The sequence below is a fragment of the Myxocyprinus asiaticus genome, chromosome 21, assembly GCF_019703515.2.
Source record: "Myxocyprinus asiaticus isolate MX2 ecotype Aquarium Trade chromosome 21, UBuf_Myxa_2, whole genome shotgun sequence".
Classification (NCBI taxonomy): Eukaryota; Metazoa; Chordata; class Actinopteri; order Cypriniformes; family Catostomidae; genus Myxocyprinus; species Myxocyprinus asiaticus.
Genome location: NC_059364.1, coordinates 15,175,317 through 15,193,321, shown reverse-complemented (window position 1 = coordinate 15,193,321; position 18,005 = coordinate 15,175,317). Strand labels below are relative to the sequence as shown.

Below are 18,005 nucleotides of genomic sequence, written 5' to 3'. Positions count from 1 at the left end.
GTTTTAACTTGGTTCATTTGAGGCCCTGGCAGACAATTTTTTTGTTTAACCTCAGGCTAACACACACTAGCTCCATTTACATGCAGCCTAATTGGTTATTAGTCTGACTGATAGCTCAATCAGAATGAAAAAGCCTTTACTTAAACACCTCAATAAAAAAAGAAAGATCCGACAGAGTGCGTTCCAAAATCTGAACTCCGAACTGTACTGTCAGTATACTGTAAGTCATTTTGGATAAAAGCATCAACTCAGTGACTAATTACAATACGAGATGATTACTTCAGTGTCATCCTGCCATGTTCTGGCCTATCTTTGTAGCATCTTATTGTTTGTGGTCTCCAACAGTGTTTTTGTCTCTTTGTGAGCTTGTATGTGTGTGGTGTAGGAATACAGAGTGTTTTCTCTTTGGTGTGGTGGTTTTTCTGTCTGGGCAACATGCGCTACTTCCCTAGGGTCCTGACAGGAAAGTGTGAGCAGCTTTTAGCTGTTGGGTAACAACCCGGAGTGCAAAAGGAAACACAGGAAAGATGTGATTGTGTGCGTGGAAGTGTGGGAACGTGTGAGGATGTCGTCAACATGGAGGCCGCCATTTCGTGTGTTGTTTTCTGACACTAACTAATGACCAGCACAATCTCTGTGTTGCACTATTGTTAGTTTGACGAGCTTAGCTGGCACTCCAACAGTCCTCATCAGCTCTCCAAAAGGGAGGAGGAAACTTTGATGCAGGGGTTTAAGACCTGGACAGGACAGGACAGGACAGGAAAACTTCTCTAGATGCAGGCAGAGCTTTGTCTTTGTGTCTCTTGAGCCTTGTGGTCTTATCATGTGTGGACAGCCAGCAGAGCAGATGTCCAGGATGACACAGGAAGTAGTACATGGTTTTGTTCCTGTCTGATTTCTTGCTCTGGACTGGCATTGTTGGGTGATGCTTGTTTGTTTGTTTTTTGTTTCTTTTTTCTTTTTGGTGCTTTCATTGTGTTGAACAATGGTGATCACTGAAGCATCAATGTAGTTTTTTGCACCCTTACATTCTAAGCAGCAAACACATGAGTTTAAAGGATCTAGATAACATACATTATAAAAATAATGTGCTATGAATGGCTGTTTAGTTAACATGTTTTTTTTGGAGTGGTACCATTGGGAAAAGCAGTATAAACTTCTTAATGAAAAACATGATGCAATATGCAATACAAAACCAATAAAAGCATAATTCAAATATACTTAAAGCAGCTAACTCTTCTGTTCCCTGTGATGTTTTCAAATAAAAACAGCTTCATATAAAACAAAAATAGATTCCAGTTGGATAACAGATACCAGTTATGGTCCTGGATGCTGGTTGGTCAATACATTGTTTCAGCCATCCTAAAATTAATCAATATCACACTTGCAATTGTGCTTTTGTACTGAATATCATGACTGTGATTTGGATGGAATTACATCATCTGGTGTTAGCATGGCACTTTATGGATTTGCTTAATAAAATAACACTTTAATAAAAAATTGACAACCATAAAACTTTACAGAGAGTGAGCTAATGTGTTCTATGATTAATTCCTCTATCAAAAGAGCAATATGGCTTGATTATGCCCCTGGTGTGGATTTCTGTTTAGAGTTTGACTCTGGCCTGTTTGAACTCAAGTTTCTGTCACTTTGGATAATGCTGCAAGTAGCCAGTTCCACTGTACACCAGCTCTGAGACATTGTTCTGAAAGTGCACACGTTCTTTTTTTTTTTTTTCTTGCCTCACAACAGCTGTTTTCTATTTGTTCTCCTTCTCCCTGTCTTCTGATAAGGGATTGTTAAAGAAAGTCCCCATCCATTTTGAGGATTTTAATGTCTCCCTTGATATCAGTTTGCTGAGGGGTTAGTCTTTTTCTCGATCTTAGTGAAGGTAACAGAGTTTTTTTTTTCCTGGTGCTGAAAAAAAAAAGTAAAAAAGAACAGGAGCACGTGAAAGAAAGATCAAATGAATCCTGTTGAGAGACTTGCATCACAAAGGAAAAGAAACATTTAAGAAAGTTAAAATAAAAGGGCCCTTGTGATTCATTATTCTCAACTTTCTGGGCGAACAAAGTCCCCACCTGAGAGATGCCCGAGGTGTCGTATTTGGAAAAGCTCAGACATAGGCATACTGTCACCCCATTTTATCTGTGTACTGTAAAAAGCTCATGTATCTCTCAGAACAGTGTAAAACAGATGTACCTATTGCCAATATTATTCAGGGTTCTTTCTCAGTCAAAAATGACCATCCACATACTTGAAGGTAGTTGGTTGGATAATTTCAATTAATTAATAATTAACATAATTACTTAAAAACATTTTGTGTTTACATAGGTTATACGCGTTATTATGTAAGAAGTGGGAGCCTTTTGAATTCAACACAGAATTTTCTACTTAAAAGTGTTATAATAAGTCAAACTTAATGTATTTAACTCTTTTATATAGGTTTAGTTGAAAAATTCTGACTGTACTATAAGTAGATCACTTTATTACAGAGCCCCTTAGAGAACAAGGTGGGATTTCTATTTTTGTTTTAATTGCCTTGCGTGCCCTCGCAGTAGTTTGCATTACCTTGCAATACATTTTGCATGCCCTCACAATAGTTTGCGTTCCCTTGCAATACGTTTTGCACGCCCTCACAATAGTTTGCGTTCCCTTGCAATACTTTTTGCGTGCCCTCGCAGTAGTTTGCGTATATTTTGCATGCCCTCACAATAGTTTGCGTTCCCTTGCAATAAGTTGCGTTCCATTCACAATAAATTTACCATGGTTTTACTATAGTAACCATATTTAACCATATTTCATGATAATACAGGAAAACAAAAAATATGGTAATAAAAATAATAATTTTGTGGTTATGGTTTTACTACAATATTTGTAGTGAAACCATAGTAACCACTTAAATTATCATGGTTATTCTATAGTAAAACCATGGTTACTATATGGATACAGTCTACTTTATTAAAACCATGGTTTCTAATTACCTAACCATAGTTTTTGTTGTCCTGTATTATTACTATGGTTTCATTACAAATATCATGGTTTAAATACTGTTACTTCAATAAAACCATGGTACAATTATTGCAAGGCCATGCAGAACTTACTGCGAGGGCACGCAAAACTATTTCAGAATATTTTTTTGTTTTTTTTTGTTTTAAATAAATCCCGCCCTGTCCTCGAAGTGGCTCTGTACTTTGAGATGGTGCTTTTAATGAAAAGTACCTGCTATAATATCATATATATATATTATTAGACAACCACAGTAATGAAAAGTAGAGTTCCTCCTTCCACTAATAGATTATTTATTATGAATCTGCAACATTTCTTCATGAAAAGACCTATACGTGTTTTCTGATGGTGTTTTCAATGGTCAAAAGTGCTGTCCACTGCTTTTTGCATGTCGTCATTTACACAAAATTTTTAGTGTGTAAACAGCAAAAAATGGAATGTGAATTCTTTCAACACAAAGTCACCATACACTGCCCAGCAAGTGATATACGTAAGAAACTTTTAACATGTGTGCAGTGGTTTTGATGAAAAGTATGAAAAGAAAGTGTCATCTAAAATAGGGCTGAAAAGATTAGTCGACATTATCAACAACGTCGACAATAAAAAATTATTTTAGAATAGTCGTTTGAACTCAATTAACGTAACAGGAGATCATATGGAACTCTGATGATGGCACACGAGAGCAGCACTGCAGATCGCGTCTGATTGAGGAGAGGAAGAATTACACAGCTCACAGTCCAGATGCAATCTAAACTTTCCAAACAGCTTCAGGTGATATAGATCGCAAAGTATGAGGGAATAATACAAAATAAGTAAATACAGAAGCACTCTCGTTTTGAAATAAGTGGAGCTGGAGCAAAACTTGCATGTCGAACATCTTTAAAGGAAACACCCCGGTGTTGCATCTTAAATGCAGTTATATTAAATGTGTTATAGCTTTATTAAAGTTCAAATAATACAGAAGCAGATCATGTAAATAACTACAAACTCATAAACTGGAATTTATCTGTGCGGTCAGCGCCTCTTCTATGAGTTGCACGAAGTGTCCCAATCTAAGGGGGAGAGATTGAAACTGCACACTCTGTCGCGGGGACACTCGTCCTTTGATCACACACACTTAATGCAGCTAGATTATAACATGATACTGAATCGTAATATATGTGTCACTGTGCATTTCATATCGTGAAGACAATTGGCAATACGCAGCTTTATTAATAAGAGAGAGTTTGTTTTTTTGTGAGTTAAAGATGGATTGAAGTGAACAGAAAGGTGAGAGAGGGTATTCTTCACCCCATTATACACTGCAAAAAATAGATTTTTGATTTGTTTTTGTTTTGGCTTGTTTTCCAATATAAATATCTAAAACTCCTTTAAAACAACTTACATTTACTTTAGTAGCTATACTGCAGAAGAAAAGAAATGTTATCTGAGAATCTTGAATATATTATATTTTGTTTTTACTGCACTTGCAGAAGTATAACCAAGTGAAAAAATGCACTTATATACAAAATACACTTATATTTAAAAGTAAATGCATCTTGTTTTAAGGATTTTTAGACCATTTTAAATGGAAAATAAGACTAAAACACTTGATAACAATAGGATTTTTTGCAGTGAATTTTTTTAACTGAATTAAATGTAATAATTTTTTTTTCCCTTTAATTCATTGAATGCCATTTAGAGGTATTTAAAAAAAATGATTTTGTCCTCTTTATTGTTAGTAAGCTAGTTTAATGCAACCTTTTATGGTGGGGCACAAGCTGAATAATCGGTTAAGAGCAAATGATTAATCGTTGAATTAATCGCCGAATAGTCGAATAATCTTTCTAATAATCGTTAGATTAATCGATTATCAAAATAATCATTAATTACAGCCCTAATCTAAAAGCAAACTTAAGCATTCTTCTGACAGTGCTGGTTGGATTTGCAACAAATTCAGTGTGAAACAAGTGCACAAGTTACATGGTTGCAAAATATTCCAAATGCAACCATAAACATAAGATAAGATATGGCTAGGGTAGTTGACAAGCAGATAGTGTAGGAGACTATAGCCTGTTCTGGATAACATTCACTAGATAATTTACTAGAAATTTTAGGTCATTTATATAGGTGTATTTGACACACAGTTCATGAAACGTCCATGAATGGCTAATTTTCTAATTATTTTAATGCTTTTTATTATTTTAATACTTTTATTTTTAAATATTTCTCTATGACGCATTAAAGTGATTTGAATTATTAACTAATAGAAGGATGAAAAGCTACTAGCTACTGAGAGTTCATAAATATTTTAATATTTAAAATATATAAATATTTTATTTTTTAAATTTCAGTCCATTATTTATTTATTTATTTATTTATTTATTTATTTATCTATCTATCAATCACAATTGATAGTCAGTTACAGCTCTAAAATAAATACCTCCACTGATCATCTTGATTCCAGACCAGAAGCCATTCTGCTATATCTTTGATTTTAGATAACTAAATATTTTTGCTTTGAATTGGTGAATTTTGATCCACAACTACATATATCTAGTTGTGATGGGAGGGGCAGGAAAGATGGAAAACAAATGTTGTGCCTACCCTTCCAATGAACTTCAATGTTGGGCACATGCAAACCCCCAACATTTTTATTTTTTTATTTTTTATTCTTCTTAATCCCATCTGCAATCTTTTCCTAAGGGTTGTATCTGTAACAGACAATAGGAGCCTTCCTCTAGGTAACTCTTACATGTGTTTTAATGGGGACCCTCTTTTAGAACCACTTGTTGGCTTTACTATTTTACCTGTAGATGAACTGAGAAAGGGAATACATTGTGACAGTGTGTGGTAACAGTGTGTTGCCATACCAAACCACACACTTAACAAGCATTTGTATGGCTGATTGCCACTCTTAAGAAAAGTGGAGTGGAATAGTGTTTTACTCTGTCTGTTTTTAGCACTCTTATCTGGGCAGAGGGAACAATTTCTCAGACAGGCCCCTGACACCTAGCCGCCTGCTGCACTATCAGAGATCTGAAACATGGCATCAAAGAAACGGTCGGGCCCCAGTCGCTTCTGCTTAAACTCACCACAGCAGCCCTACGTGTAGCCCACTCAACGCTGACAGAAAACACGCAGCCTGGGCGTTTAGCGCTCAGTGGCGGTCATTTAGATGTGTAATGATAGCGTTGTGCGGCACTGCTGCCAGCTCACTCTATTCAATGCAAATGTCTGGCTTTGGAGTGTACTTGACCATCAGGTTGTACGTCTCAGTTGGTTCTCATCTGAATGATAGTGTGCCGTGGTATTCTGTGCTTTGAGCTAAAGTGCTTCTTTTCAAAGTATTCTTGAATTCAGACACTCATGTTGTTTTTCCTCTCTTTTGTTTCCTCTACAGCAAACTCATCTCTGCTCGGGGGTGGAGGAGGTAAGTGTCTTGTCTTTTACAACGTGTTCATTGTGACATCAGGTAGACTATTTCTGAGATTTTTGGTGGATTCTTCAGGTTTTTGATGTGTTCAATAATAAGATCTATTCAGATCGCTTTTTCTGTATGATTTAAATGAATAGTTCATTAAAGTTCAACAGGTCGTTATTTAGTCACTGTCCTGTTGTTCGAAACCCGTATGCTGTTATTTTTTTTCTTCTGTGGAACACAAAGAAATTGAAATTTTAGAGAATCTTAACACAGCTCTTTTTCATAATTTTCTTAACTTTGCCAAGGTCCAAAAAGGACAAAAACAGCATTAAAGCACCATAGAAGTAGTCCACTTGACTTGTGCGCCCAAAATTTAAGTAATTGATAACTGAACATGTTCCCCTTGAATGAAATATGACACTGTCATATTATGGTTTTACATCAATAACATTTGGTCACAAGTAGGGATGGGAATCGAAAAATAATTAAATGATTCCGGTTCTGATTCCTCTTAACGATTCTGGTTTCTTAGTGGTTCTATTAACGGGTTTGGTAGAAAGAAGTATTTGGAAATAATAAATGTAATTAATTTTGGATTTACTGCCTAAACAGCCTGTTACAACATGAAGAGATCATTTCATATTCGAACACAACAGATTATTGCAAAATACTACTAATTACAACAAAACTCATAATGTGGATCTTAAACAACACATTGTCAAATCCCTAACCATCCAGAATTTACTCTGATTTAAGTCTCGCAAGCCTTAAATACACATAACACAGCAACCGCTTTTGTATAATTTCAAATCGTATATGACAAAATTAATAACGGTCAGTAAGTTATTAAAAAAAATAAAAAATGCGGCTTATAAGAGTCATTCGTTCAGGAGGAAGCACTGTATATTTTGCTGTCTAGATTCAAGAGAACTGATTCAAATGAGTCATTCGTTTGGTAATCGTACTACACAGATTCAAATGAGTCGTTCGTTCAGGAATCATGCTACACTGGTCGTGCTTTGTTTCATGTTGTAGATTCAAAAGAATCAGCTCATAAAAGTTATTCATTTGGGAACCGTACCACACTGGTTGTGCTGCATGTTTCGCACTGTAGATTTACAGTAAAGGAACCAGTTTTTAAGATTAATTTGTTCAGGAATCAGATTACACTGGTCACGTTGTAAGTTTCATGCTTGAACGAAACCAAAATTCTGAACATCATTCGGTTCTGATTAAAAAAAATAAAAAATAAATCTTGATTCTCAACCCTACAGAACCAATGATGTAGGATGTCATTGTGTCCAACCTATTGGCAGATGGAATCCAAGGTGTCCAACCATGTCTGGGGTGCCCATGTGGGTGGCTGTTGAGCCTGATGGAATGACACAACACAGGCTTCTTATTTGGAAACATTTCTGCACACACTTTGACATGATTGAAGTAATTATCCACGAAGCACGAAACATGACAGAAGAAGTAGAGAAGTGTCAGGGGGTGGGGTGGGGTGGTGAATCAACCCAATTTCAACTGGAATTTTGATTCAGGGAACACCTCACTTTACCAAGGAATCCAGTTAGTCCCTAGATAATGAATGTGGGTCAGTCGTTTACCCCATTTCCCCCCGATTCATTGTTTATCCATCTGTGCCATGGTGTCGGGGAGGGGCCCTCTCTCATGCCACATCTCAGGAGCCAACCACGCTTGATTGGGTCCCTCGTGAGGAAGTGATTAGCACTCATGATACACTATCCATCTCACATCACACTCTCCTTAGTATGGCTCTTATGTTATCTGATGTGTGCTAAAAGTGCCCCAGACACCCCCGTGTTCATTGTAGCAGTGTTGCCTGCTCTTATCAACCACTGTGACTGATCTTCCTGATTGGAGAAGTGGCAAAGAAAAAAACCCGGCCTGATTAAGGGCAGAGGTCGCACGTCTGTGACAAAACTACTTACTGCAGCACTTGTCAGTGAATCAGTGTGACCCAGCAACTGGGAGTCAAATGCTTCTTTGGCCCTGCACTTTATTGGCACCTTGTTGTATGTCATCATGGTCCTTTTATTGATTTTCCACAATGCGTAATATCTCGAGGGCAATTCAGTTTCTTCATTATTTTATCGTAATTGACCTCTGCCTTTTGAAATAAGTGTTTATATATGTGTGTCTTGGAGACTTAAATGGCCCTTTTCCACTGGCCGGGTATAGGTGCTGGAGCCAGCGCACAATCTTGAAACTTTCCACGTTTTTACAGCAAAAAAGGCAGTTCTCAGCCACTAAAACCTACAGGTGTCAAACCTGGAATTGTTAAAAACAGAACCTGGTGGCTGGATAATGTTTGTAAATTATCATAACAACAGTTTAAAGGGACAGTTCACCCAAAAATGGAAATTCCATCATCATTACTGATTTTTAGTGAATAACAACTTAAATTTAGTTTTTTTCATCAGATAAAACTATCGTATGGATTCAGAAGACCTTCATCCAAACCTCAAACCAGCATGATGTTTTTTTTTTGCATGTATGTTCAGCATGTATTAGGCAGTATGTTAACCTCCAGTCACAATTTACTTATAAAAATAAATAAAAAAATGATTAATTGAAAGTGAAAGATAACTGAGGCTGTCATTCTGCCTAACATCTCCTTTTGTGTTCCATGGAAGAAAGTAAATCAAGTAGGTTTGGAATGACATGAGGGTGAGTAAATGATGACAGAATTGTCTTTTTTTGGGGGAAAATGAAAAGTAATTTTTTTCAGTCAAGACATATGCAAAAAAATAAACTAGATCAAAAACAGGCTGGTTGCATTTCATCTGAAGGTGGTATGCTTTCAGATCCATCAGCCCCCAGACAGAGCTCACATCCGTGATATAAAAAAGCACATTGTCGTATTAAGCACCAAAGGGAGTTTAATCAAAGCCCATATCAAGAGCATTGTCTCCCCTAATTGCCATCACATAATGCCAGTGCTAGAAAACCAATGAACATGTAACTATAAGACATTTGGTGCAGCTTCAAAAAAGAAAAAAATGCAAAGTTAGCAACACAAGAAGACAACCACGCTAGTTTGAAATGGGACTCATGGGGGAAACATAGACCACGTTTATATTCACTTAAGAAAGCGGGTTATTTTGGTGTTTTTGCAGAAAGCAGCGTTCTGAAAAATCATGTAAACGAGAACACCGATTTCCTTTTACCATTTAAGGGACTTATATAAAGCTGTTTTAACGTAAACACACAAACGGCGTTCTAACAGGTTTTTGAAGTGTGCACATGTGTGTGGAACAGACCAAATGTCATAGGATGGAGCCCAACAACAAGTTAAAAAACATTTCTGCGAGTACAGTGGGAAAAGCACATGCACTATACGATACCCATTTATAAACACCACTGTAAAGTATTGATGGTCCCTCACCTTCGTGTATATGTGCTTGTACATTGAGGGCATCCCAGAGTTTTACGTAAAGGGAAACCCCACTATTGAAGTGCAGTTCTGCTGCAGGTTGCAAAAGCAAGGTAAGGAAACAAACACAGCAACTAATGTGGAATATCTGAAAATAAAGCGAAGCAACAGAGAATAAAATAGTGAAGTCTTCCTCGGATACCTTGTTTGTTATTTACACAAGTATTGCAGGAAAATTGCATTGCTGTGGAGAAAGCTGCTTACTCACCGAGCTGCATGTATACAGTAATGAGTATGCCGCTTATACAGTTCATGTACAACCCCAGTTCCAAAAAAGTTGGGACAGTATGGAAAAATGCTAATAAAAACAAAAAGGAGTGATTTGTAAATTATATTCACCCTTTGCTATATTGAAAGCACTACAACTACACATTATATGATGTTTTACCTTGTGAATTTCATTTTTTTTTTTTTTTTTAGGTAGTCGTTTCAAATCAGATGATTGCAACACGCTCCAAAAAGTTGAGATGGGGGCAATTTAAGACTAATAACAATTTGACTAGTTAAAATAACAAGGCAGTGTGAAACAGGAGATGTTAAACAGGTGAGGCAATCATGTCATAGTATATAAGGAGCCTCCAAAAACAGCCTAGACCTTCAAGAGCAAGGGTCATTCGAGACCTGTCATTTTGCCAACAGATGCATCAGCAAATAATCCAGCACTTTGAAAACAATGTTCCCCAAAGACAAAATGAAATTATTTTTGGGCATTTCACCATCTACAGTGCACAATATAGTTAAAAGATTCAAGAAATATGGTAAAATCTTGGTGCATAAAGAGCAAGATGAAAACCACTTCTGAATGCTCGTGATCTCTGATCCCTCAGACATCACTGTTTTAAAAAAACAAAAACATGGGCTTGGGATTACTTTAGTAAGCCTTTTTTAGTCAACATCATTTGCCGCTGCATCCAGATGCAATTTAACACTTTACTGTGCAAAGCAGAAGCCATACATCAACACTGTCCAGAAGTGCTGCCGACTTCTCTGGGCTCGGTCTCATCTTAGATGGAAAGTAGAACAGTGGAACCGTGTTTTTTGGTCCGATTTGTCCACATTTCAGATCCAAGCTGTTATCAGCATCAGATCCAAAAGCCAGAGTCTGTATGGGCCAGGGGTGTTTCAGTGCCCATGGTATGGGTAACTCGCACATCTGTGAGGGCACCATTAATGCAGACAGATATGTACAAATTTTGGAGCAGCTTGGAGCAGCATATACTGCTATCCAGCACCGTCCTTTCAAACCACATACTGGCCGAATAAGCAGAGAGTGCAGGCGCTAGATTGGCCTGACTGCAGTCCTGACCATCTCCAATTGAGAATGTGTGGTGCATTATGAAGCGCACAATACAGCAGTGAAGACCCCATACAATTGTGCAGCTGAAGACCTGCATAATGGATGAATGGGGTGAAAATTCCACTTTTTAAACATTACAAACTTGTGTCTTCAGTGCCTAAATGCTTAATAAGTGTTATTAGAAGAAATGGGTATGTTTCACAGTGGTAAACACTCGACTGTCTCAACTTTTTTGGAGTGTGTTGTAGTGTTCTTAAATTTCAGTAGTCGGTACCGATACCAGCGAAATTTCACGGTTCTCGATACCAATTTCAGTACCACAGCATAAATATGCTAATATGACAATGTGCTGTTAAACACACCCGTTAAGCCTATTTAAAAAGTTACATCTCAATGTAAATAATAAATTAAAAGAAATGCATGTTTCCTTCAAGTGTTTTGGAATCAAGGATGCACTTGGAGAATTGGTAATATATGTACCATTTTTAAAGAAAACATGAGTGAGCAGGCAAAACACATTTCTTTTATTTCTTATGGGATTCATATTCAACTGTAGGTTATAACAGAATGGCACAATCATAAAACAAAACATGGCAACAAAGAAAAAAATGAAATGACCCCTGTTCAAAAGTCTGCATACCCTTAGTTCTTAATACTGTGTATTGCCCCCTTTAGCATCAATGACAGCGTGCAGTCTTTTGTAATAGTTGTCTGTGAGGCCCCAAATTCTTGCAGGTGGTATAGCAGCCCATTCGTCTTGGCAAAATGCCTCCAGGTCATGCAAAGTCTTTGGTCGTCTTGCATGAACCGCACATTTGAGATCTCCCCAGAGTGGCTCGATGGTATTAAGGTCAGGAGACTGTGATGGCCACTCCAGAACCTTCACCTTTTTCTGCTGTAACCACTGGAGGGTCAACTTGGCCTTATGCTTAGGGTCATTGTCGTGCTGGAAAGTCCAAGAGCGTCCCATGTGCAGCTTTCATGCAGAAGAATGCAAATTGTCTGCCAGTATTTTCTGATAACATGCTGCATTCATCTTGCCATCAATTTTCACAAGATTCCCTGTGCCTTTAGAGCTCACACACCCCTAAAACAACAGTGAGCCACCACCATGCTTCACAGTGGGGATGATATTCTTTTCACTATAGGCCTTGTTGAGCCCTCTCCAAACATGGCGCTTATGGTTGTGACAATAAAGCTCTATTTTGGTCTCGTCACTCCAAATTATAGTGTGCCAGAAGCTGTGAGGCATGTCAAGGTGTTGTCGGGCATATTGTAACCGAGCTTTTTTGTGGCAACAGTAAAGGCTTCTTTCTGGCAACTCGACCATTTAGCTCATTTTTGTTCAAGTATCACCGTATTGTGCTCCTTGAAACAACCACACCGTCTTTTTCCAGAGCAGCCTGTATTTTTCCTGAGGTCACCTGTGGGATATTCTTTGTATCCCGAACAATTCTTCTGGCAGTTGTGTTTTGTGTTTTGGATTATTGGTGTTTGTGTATGTGGTAATTTTTAAATGTTACATTTTAAATTTTATTACTGTGAAGCACTTTGGTCAACTCTGTTGTTTTAAATGCTATATAAATAAAGTTGAGTTGCTGTGATTTAATCATATAAATATGTAGTTTACATGTGCTGCATGGTTCACAGTAGATTAGTGCTCTGCTCTGTCCTCTGATACAATGTGAATGATTCTCAATGTCTGTGGAGTTTCCAGTGTTTGAGCAGTCGGATTTATACATTAATTTAATGTAAGCATCTCTTCCACACTAAGATTGCAGCCTTTATCGGTTTAATAAATCACACTAGGACATGTCACAATTTTAATTTGATTAATTGTCCATTTCAGTGTAAGGAGTAACAGAGCACATGCTCAAAATTTGCATTTTAAAGCTGTGGTGTGTCAGTACTGCGCGCTGGTACCGGATTGAGTCGGTGCTCATTACTACGGTACTGCAGAAATACTGGTATCGTTACAGCTTTTTTAATTTAGTATCGACTTGGTACCGAAGTACCGGTACTTTTGACAACACTTGTGTGCTACAGTCATCTGATTTGAAATTACTGTACATTTAAAAAAAAACAATGAAATTCACAAGGTAAAACATCATATAATGTGTAGATGTAGAGCTTTCAAAATAGCAAAGAGTGAATATAATTTACAAATCACTCCTTTTTGTTTTTATTAGCATTTTTCATACTGTCCCAATTTTTTTGGAATTGGGGTTGTTACCGGAACACAGTTTACTTGCAATAACCCGCTTTCTCGCAATTACCCGCTTTCTGGTGTCAATGTAAACGTAGTCATAGAGTATAATCTAGGTGTGGTAATCTTTAATCACCTCTCTAATCAATTCACTTTTGACTCAGGGAGTCTGATTCTCTTTAAAATTATTCTACAAAACTTGGGCGAGTTCAGGTGTCTCATTGCCAGATTCTGTCTAAAGATTCAGCTTAAAAACCACACTAAAATATATTTGCTTTAACTCGCCATTTGAAGTAGAATAAGCAGGTGTAATAAACTTATACCACAGCCAGGTCTGCAGCTTTTGTTCTATGTCAATGAATTACCACATCAGTGACCTTAAAATTTGCCATTTTCAACCAGCGGCATCTTGTTTTCTGGGGCTGTTAAACAAGAATTATCAACTTTTGAGGTTGTCAAACATTGTGTCCTCCAATTATGATTATTGCGTAAGTACATATTCCCTTTAAATATAAAGTTCATGATGTTTATTTTAATATATTTTTTTAGATGATGTTAAAAGAATTGAAGGCTCCCACGTACGTTTCAAAACCGATTATAAACAAACCTTTTCATGGTAAATGCTGCTGCAAAAAAACAAACAAACAAACAAAAAAAAAAAAACAGACTGACATGAGCAAAGCCTATTCTAGAAATAGCATGATGGAGGACTGATCTTGGATAGCTAGAGATCTTTGGCTTTTATCGACAGAAGACTTCAATCAAAGGCAACCATTTTCCCTCACCCCCCTTTTTTAATCCCTCTCTCCTGTTTCACTCCAAACACAACTTTAATTTCTCTCAATCTGTCAGGTATTAAAAAATCAATAAAAAATTGTGTCCTCGGTTGCTTTATCTCTTGACCCTAAAATATCACCAATGGCAGATACACAATCCTGTTTTCTTTTCTCCCCCTTTCTCTACCGCCTATCGTTTATCGAGGTGAGGACCTCCATCTGTGACAAGTTTATCTCTGCTCGCTCCTCTTAAGAACGACAAGACTTTCTCTTATCTTTAGAAGGTTTTCCCTGCTCTTGTTTTGCTTTCTAATGACCTAAGGTCTGGCAGAAAAAAATATATAAAAAATGAAACTCTAATGTAAATAAAAGAGAAAGTTTCTACTGTATCAGGCTTTGAATTTTGTGCAAAAGTTCATGGTCATTTAATTGTTCTCATAAACTGTTTTGACATTTTAAGCTTTCGTAAACCAGCATTCCACACAGTTTAAGATTCTCAAGGGGTTCTGTAGCTGTGGTCGAGTGGTTTCCTGTTGTTAAGCCACAAACACAACACACAACAAACTCAATCCAAATATAAATTGGTGTGGTCAGCAAAACACGCTCTTTAGTTCCATTGCAATTGTCAGTAAATCTCTATTTCGAAAAGGAAAAAGCAATTATTGTATATATCCTTTATCTTAATGCGTTCCGACTAACTCTAAAAAACAATAAACAAGCCTGGTCAGTAAGAGTGTTTTTCAAGTAGGGTATCTTTTTACTTTTAATTACAAAATTTGTTAAATGATTATTATTGGATTGTATTTAGTGATGGTTACAAGACCAGCTTCAATATTGAACACATCTTGAAATGAACAAAGTGGAATGTGCCGGGGGAAAATGTCAATCTGTCAGGCAAATAGCAGTAAACTACACAACTGATAGCAATAACTTTGTTTGCTTCTTAGTAAGTAAGGCAACCCAGAGATGCATCTGTTTATATAAACTGTTTGGGGTTGTTTAGTTGACTGGGTGTTGATAGAGGCCTGCTATACAGTGCATCCGGAAAGTATTCACAGCGCTTCACTTTTTCCACATTTTGTTATGTTACAGCCTTATTCCAAAATGGATTAAATTAATTATTTTCCTCAAAATTCTACAAACAATACCCCATAATGACAACGTGAAAAGAAGTTTGTTTGAAATCTTTGCAAATTTATTAAAAAAAAAAAAAAAAAAAAATGAAAAACAAATCACATGTACACAAGTATTCACAGTCTTTGCTCAATACTTTGTTGAAGCACCTTTGGCACCAATTACAGCCTCAAGTTTTTGAGTATGATGCTACAAGCTTGGCACACCTATTTTTGGGCAGTTTTTCCCATTATTCTTTGCAGGACCTCTCAAGCTCTATCAGGTTGGATGGGGAGTGTCAGTGCACAGCCATTTTCAGATCTCTCCAGAGATGTTCAATTGGGTTCAAGTCTGGGCTCTGGCTGGGCCACTCAAGGACATTCACAGAGTTGTCCCGGAGCCACTGCTTTGTTATCTTGGCTGTGTGCTTAGGGTCGTTGTCCTGTTGGAAGATGAACCTTCGCCCCAATCTGAGGTCCAGAGCGCTCTGGAGCAGGTTTTCATCAAGGATGTCTCTGTACATTGCTGCATTCATCTTTCCCTCTATCCTGACTAGTCTCCCAGTTCCTGCCATTGAAAAACATCCCCACAGCATGATGCTGCCACCACCATGCTTCACTGTAGGGATGGTATTGGCCAGGTGATGAGTGGTGCCTGGTTTTCTCCAGATATGATGCTTGCCATTCAGGCCAAAGAGTTCAATCTTTGTTTCTCATGGTCTGAGAGTCCTTCAGGTGCCTTTTGGCAAACTCCAGGTGGGCTGTCATGTGCCTTTTACTGAGGAGTGGCTTCTGTCTGGCCACTCTACCATACAGGCCTGATTGGTGGAGTGCTGCAGAGATGGTTGTTCTTCTGGAAGGTTCTCCTCTCTCCACAGAGAAATGCTGGAGCTCTGTCAGAGTGACCATCGGGTTCTTGGTCACCTCCCTGACTAAGGCCCTTCTCCCCCGATCACTCAGTTTGGCCCGGCGGCCAGCTCTAGGAAGAGTCCTGGTGGTTCCAAACTTCTTACATTTACGGATGATGGAGGCCACTGTGCTCATTGGGACCTTCAATGCTGCAGAAATGTTTCTGTACCCTTCCCCAGATCTGTGCCTCGATACAACCCTGTCTTGGAGGTCTACAGACAATTCCTTGGACTTCATGGCTTGGTTTGTGCTCTGACATGCACTTTTAACTGTGGGACCTTATATAGACAGGTGTGTGCCTTTCCAAATCATGTCCAATCAACTGAATTTACCACAGGTGGACTCCAGTCAAGTTGTAGAAACATCTCAAGGATGATCAGTGGAAACAGGATGCACCTGAGCTCAATTTTGAGTGTCATGGCAAAGGCTGTGAATACTTATGTACATGTGATTTAATAAATTTGCAAATATTTCAAACAAACTTCTTTCACGTTGTCATTATGGGGTATTGTTTGTAGAATTTTGAGGAAAATAATGAATTTAAGCCATTTTGGAATAAGGCTGTAACATAACAAATTTGTGGAAAAACTGAAGTGCTGTGAATACTTTCCAGATGCACTGTATCTAGTGTAAATAAGTCTTCTTCCATTGCCTTTCAGTCTTCCTGTCCAAGGCTGTTTCTTGGTGTAAAGCATAATAATTTAGTTTTTCCTTGGCATAGTAGCTTCTATTGCGGAGAGAACTTTGATGTCTTAATTCAGAAGGGAAATTGGCTCGTTAACTGACTAATGATTCCGCCTGTTTAGCGCTGGGGTATAAATAGACCACCCAGACAAATCACAGCACTTAAGGTGAGGTTTCCTCCTCGTAAAGTTGTGTAGAACAAATTCAATTCTAATGACGTGTTGAAATGCAAACAGACATATCTTGGCGTATGAAAAACAAAATAACCCATATTTCTTAAACATCCTCACACAACTTATTAAGAGATTGTTGTCCAATAATCTGTTTTATTTGCAGTTGATGTACATCTCAGTTAGACAGATTCAGTTGTTGTGGTGTCTGCTGGTTTGTTCTCTTGTTTTCCTGTTCTTGTTGTTCCTCTTTTCTTCAGTAGACTCGGCTTGTTAACAGCAGGTGTCATCACTAATGATCAATCATCACTCAGAGAGTTTATCTACTTTATTTATTTGCCTGTCTGGACAATTCAACAATCAACACAACACAGAGTATATTCAACACTGCTCAGTGTAAAATATATATATATATACACACACACACACACACACACACACACACACTGGCGGCCAAAATTTTGGAATAATGTACAGATTTTGCTGTTTCGGAAGGAAATTGGTACTTCAATTCACCAAATTGGCATTCAACTGATCACAAAGTATAGTCAGGACATTACTGATTTAAAAAAATAGCACCATCACTATTTGAAAAAATTTTTTTTAGATCCAATCTAGACAGGCCCCATTTCCAGCAGTCATCACTCCAACAACTTATCCTTGAGTAATCATGCTAAATTGCTAATTTGGTACTAGAAAATCACTTGCCATTATATCAAACACAATTGAAAGCTATTTGGTTTGTTAAATGAAGCTTAACATTGTCTTTGTGTTTGTTTTTGCGTTGCCACAGTATGCAGTAGACTGGCATGTCTTAAGGTCAATATTAGGTCAGAAATGGAAAAAAAAGAAACAGCTTTCTCTAAAAACTTGTCAGTTAATCATTGTTTTGAGGAACGAAGGCTATACAATGCTTGAAATTGCCAAAAAAATTAAGATTCAAAGACAAAGGACAACTGGCTCTAACAAGGACAGAAAG

General features: G+C 37.6%; 1 protein-coding gene across 2 annotated transcripts in view; it reads left to right on the top strand.

Annotated features, from left to right (window-relative positions):
- Positions 1–18,005, top strand: part of LOC127412386 (ADP-ribose glycohydrolase MACROD1-like) — an 817,662-nt gene that overhangs the window by 203,944 nt on the left and 595,713 nt on the right. For both annotated transcript variants that reach the window (XM_051648695.1, XM_051648696.1), the window contains exon 4: positions 6,392–6,421. In XM_051648695.1, the coding sequence (XP_051504655.1) occupies positions 6,392–6,421 (30 nt within the window). The remainder of the gene's footprint in view (positions 1–6,391; positions 6,422–18,005) is intronic.